Source organism: Salarias fasciatus, chromosome 17 (genome assembly GCF_902148845.1).
Source record: "Salarias fasciatus chromosome 17, fSalaFa1.1, whole genome shotgun sequence".
Taxonomy (NCBI): Eukaryota; Metazoa; Chordata; class Actinopteri; order Blenniiformes; family Blenniidae; genus Salarias; species Salarias fasciatus.
Genome location: NC_043761.1, coordinates 15565648 through 15570647, shown reverse-complemented (window position 1 = coordinate 15570647; position 5000 = coordinate 15565648). Strand labels below are relative to the sequence as shown.

At 42.8% G+C, this 5000-nt stretch overlaps 1 protein-coding gene across 1 annotated transcript in view; it reads left to right on the top strand.

The window, feature by feature from the left end:
* Nucleotides 1-2619, top strand: part of LOC115404130 (NXPE family member 3-like) — a 15876-nt gene extending 13257 nt beyond the window's left edge. Inside the window, exons 2-5 of the mRNA XM_030113336.1 lie at nucleotides 451-562; nucleotides 715-1158; nucleotides 1786-2389; nucleotides 2555-2619. Of these exons, the coding sequence (XP_029969196.1) occupies nucleotides 451-562; nucleotides 715-1158; nucleotides 1786-2082 (853 nt within the window). The 3' untranslated portion in view covers nucleotides 2083-2389; nucleotides 2555-2619. The remainder of the gene's footprint in view (nucleotides 1-450; nucleotides 563-714; nucleotides 1159-1785; nucleotides 2390-2554) is intronic.
* Nucleotides 2620-5000: the final 2381 nt, after the last annotated feature.

Below are 5000 nucleotides of genomic sequence, written 5' to 3'. Positions count from 1 at the left end.
GAAAATCCTTATTGGGAATGCATAGGATTGTGGTTGCTGAAGCCTAAATCCTTGCTGTGCATTCTTTGATTGAAGAAAGAAAAAGGTACCAACAGATCTCACTTCAAGTTTACATTTATTCAGCTATATACAACAGCAACACCTGGAATGTCTTCACCTAAATTTGAGCATTCGTTCTCCTCCAGTGTCTCCCTTGGTCCTGGAACAGAGAGCCGATCCCCTGGCAATTCAGCTTAAAGAGCCTGTGTGAGACAAGTTTGTGTGCTTGTCCACCTTCATGCATAGTTTATTGGTCTCTACTGGATTCGTGAAGAAATTCATTTGGAGTCAGTTAAAACTGTTGAACATCTTTTCTGAAAAAAAAAGCTGTACTTTTCATTTTTCATTCTGTTGTGTACCTCTGGTTTGCCTTCTTTAAATTTGTTCATTTCTTTTCATCAAATGAACTAGGAAAACTGAATCCATCATGGACAAAGCTTGGAAAGGACTGCTGAAGTCTGGCATCATCTTTCTGACCTTCAGTCTGTTTGTCTACATATTGTATTACATCGACTTTCTGGAGGTGAGAACTTAGAAAGCCTTGAGGATCCTGTTTGACATGTCAGACTTTAAGTGATGTTGTTGGATCTAAGAACCACTGGAAATAATGTGTTTAAATCAAGCACTAAGGGAAAAACCTCCATTCACTGAAAATACCTACTTTGGTTCTGCCAGTTTCAGAGAACACCGATGCCTCCATTCAAGAACATAAGAGGTTCCAGTGATCCAGGCTCTAATCGAAACTTCTGCACTCTCCGACCTTTGTCTCCCGAGGAGATTGATGAGGAAAACACTCTTCTAGATTCCATAGCTTGGCCAAATGTTCCATCTGTGCCACCTCCTGTTTCACTGAATGACACCAGCAATGCAGCCCTCAGCAATTTTGTCATTCTCCCAAGGCCAGGAGGTGGATCGTGGCTCGTGGGGGATCAGCTGGAGGTCTTGATCAAGATGTTTGACTTTAAGGGTCATCCAAAGAACCATGGAGGAGATTTCTTACTGGCTCGGCTGCACAACCGGACACTTGAAGCAGGTGTGGCAGGTCAAGTGGTGGATCATCTCAATGGCACCTACTCTGCTGTGTTCCTCTTACCCTGGGAAGGAAAGTCACAGGTTGAGGTAATAAGTTCAGTCTGGTCTAACAAATTTGACGTCAGCTTTACCTTCATGACAGCACATATAACATTTGCAATAATACCAATGATCACACCAGCCCCTTTTCCACTGGCCTTTACTCGGCTTGACTTGACTTTTCAGGCATTTCCATTATGTGTTTTTACTGATACCAGATGCTTTTCTAGGACCTACTTGGCTGTGGATCCAAATAAGCTGAGCAGAGCTGAAAATGTGATGTTGGCAAATGGATGGCCACAGATTGGCCAGGGTGCAATGTCAGTTTATGTGCAAGGAGAGTGTTTCATCCATAACGGTCACCCTCGTTGTTTTTAGCAAACAATAACAACAAGAATGATCTTGAACAGAGGTTGATGAACAGAAGCAACAACTGATGATGGATTCAGCAGGAGTTTGACAATGACACCTGCATTGTGTTGCAAAACAAATTACATCACTAGAAATCATTTATGATTGATGCGGTCATATTGGTTAGATTATACCACAGCCATTATTGATGTCAGTGTAGGACAGAAAGTAATGATTCAATCACTATTCATTGCTTTTTGCTTCACTCATTGAGCAACACATTAGCGATTGGCTCTGAAAGGCTTTGGTTCTGTGTTCAATCAGATAACACTGGTAAATCCCAATGAGGCAATCCCATTCCTGGATCAGTTTGTCGGTGAAAAGCCTAATGGAGTGGACTTCCACAGCACTTTTAAATCAGGCTCGCTGACTCAGACTACCATATGCAGCGTGTGCCTGCCTCCAACCCAGCAGCCACAGTGTAACTACACTGACCTCAATACAGGTGAGCTGTGGTTCTGCTACAAGCCACAGAATCTGAGCTGCAATGCCAGGATCAACCACTTTGTCACAAACCACAAACCTGTCAAGGCCCAGGAGGACATTCTCTTCAAACAGTGAGTAGTTAACATGTCAATGATTCTTGAGCTGAAATGACAGTACCTCTGATGAAAATGGATGAAAGGCCAATCATAACACGTTTTGGGCAAGAGTCTCCTGAAAAGTAAATTTCAACTGATAATTTTGCAGCACTGGTCTCAACGAAGGCACAACGACAACTTGCCAAATGGTTTTCAAATCACTGAAAAGGTTTTGGTGTTGTACATAAACATTTTGATATGTTTGCTTTGCTTCAGTGGTGTCACCATGAATGTTGGTATTCCAGCTTCAGGACCTGCTCATGTCACTGTGTTTCCTAAAATGAAAGGTAAATTCAATTTTTATTTTTGGCAATATGCCGTGATTACAATCCAATGCCTAAAAATGGATGCATGTGCTGATGAAAACAGATGAAAATGATTTGATTATCAAACTAAATATTTAATTTTATAATGATGTAAAAATATATCAACACAGTGTCATCTTTTGATAGGTCAACTCTCAGCAAAGACCAACAAGGACATACCTGGACCCGCTGGTTACTATTACAAAGGTCTGTGGAGTTCACTGAGTGGCAGCACAGTTAAACAGTTCAATAACGCCTCTGCCATCAGCCAGTGCCTCAAAGACAAGGTGGTTCACATGTATGGAGACTCTACAATCAGGCAGTGGATAGAATTCCTCTCTTCAAAGCTATCAGGTAATTTCCTTGAAAGAATTTATCACACTTTCAATTTAATAGTCAATCATACGTTTTATCTGCTCTGTTCTAACTCTTTCAGGTCTCAAGCTACATAAAAAGCACAACTTGCATCATTGCGGACCTTACGTGGCTCTGGACGATGCCAAAAACATCTTTGTGACATTTCGTTGCCATGGCCTTCCTCTTCGTATGCCCTCTTTACCAGTGACAGAGCTTCGTTATATTGCCAATGAACTCGATGGAATAACTGGAGGGAACAACACAGTAGTAGTTATTGGTTTCTGGGCACATTTGACCATTTTCCCCATCAAGTACTACATCCATCGAATAATGAGCATCCGCAAGGCAGTTGTTCGACTACTAGCCAGAGCTCCCGATACTCGTGTTATTATCCGGACAGCAAACCTGAAGCAATCTCCTCACCCAAACCCTCATCCAATTATTTTCAGTGACTGGCCTTCACTGCAACGTGACAAGATACTCAGGAGCATGTTTCAGGGAATGAAGGTTTATTTCGTGGATGCCTGGGAGATGACTGTGGCTCACTACCTCAAGCATGACCTCCACCCACCCCGTCCCATCATTAAGAATATGATTGATGTTGTGTTGTCATATATTTGCCCTCCAAAGTAAGGGTGGACATGTTGTCTTCTTATGAAAAAACAAAAAACAAAGAGTTGTAATGAACATGCTTTTTAACTGTGGGGGTTTTATATGCTGCAACAAAGGGTTATTTGCAGAATTTGTGATCAAACAAGACATTGAGCACTGACAATCTTCCTCACTTGTGAAAGCCAAGAACTTTTTACCTTCTGCTAATTTGATCAATTCAGCTGCCAAAAAGGCTCTAAATGTTCAAGTCATGTGCAAAACTATGTTCCAGTCATGGCTTTGTCTTGCATCTTCAGCCCAGTTTCCGGACAAACCATGTTACACTTCAATATATATGTATATTTTGTTAATGTCAAGCCATCGCTGGACAGTGAGGCTAACTGAGTCCTGTGGTTAACCGTGACCATTGACTGCCTCAGCAATAGTTGAGCATATTGTTTCTCACTGTTCTTTTCCTTTATTCTCGTCAGTGCCCTCATCCAATGAGACACCATGTGTGTTTATTTTTAAGTACTTAACTGTAGATGCTTTGTGTTAGAAAACTATGCAGATAATAAACTGCTGCAGCGAATCTGTTCATTATCCATTTATCTGCGCCACACACATACCTCTTCATGCAAACACACACATGAATGCACACACACACACACACTCACACGCCCAGTCTTGTATTTCTATCCTTGTGGGGACCGTCCATTGACTCCCATTCATGTCTAGCCCCTAACCCTAATTAGGGGATTCCAGGTCTTGTTCTGAGGGTCTCTGAGCGACGGGAGTAGGACCGTTGGAATCGCCTCGGCGAGCTCTACAACATATCTGGCATTGCCATTTTATACCCGGAAAGTGTATGTGGCATTTATTTCCCTAACCATGGGTCCTAGACAAAAACAGGACGTCTAGGTGAATTCGGGGGATTTTTTACAGTCCGGTGATGTGTCTTTTGACTCTCTAGCACCTATTTTTTTTTGTTGCAGTACCACCATTTTACCACTAGGGGGAGCAATTTGTCTGTCGTTTTCTGGAATATAGTTCCACAATTGGTTCAATCTACCACTGTGAGCCGTAGGAACATGCTAGAGAGCTGGGAGTTGGTTTAAACTGCTGTTAGGGGACTCGGGCTCCCTTGGCCACCGTTTCTGAGTGCCTAGGACCTTTCTACCAAAGATTCCAGAACTGAAGATTCCGTTTCCAGAACTGAAGATTCCGTTTCCGGAACTGAAGATTCCGTTTCCGGAACTGAACATTCTGAAAACGAGCTCCAACTCCGCTCAGGAAGGACCGAGAGCTCTGGCAATGACTTCAAATGAAAGCTGAGGGCCTCAGCAGTGCAATGGAAGTGGTTTCAAGTGTCCAACTACAACACTGTAGATTTTGAATAGGGATTCCAGATTGGTCAAGCCTTGACCGATTCTGGAAGGTGCTGTAACTGAGCTCAGGAAAGAGCTAGAGGTGTGGGATTTACTTCAAATGAAAGCTGGGGGGGTCCCTGACAGGTGTGGTATGATGTCATCTCTGTAAACCTGCATAAAAATTTCACCTCATGAATCAGCCCATAGACTGTATGGTGGGATACAGGGGGATGAGCCTTATGTGTCCTGAGGGTCAGTTGGGTCCATTTCCACCA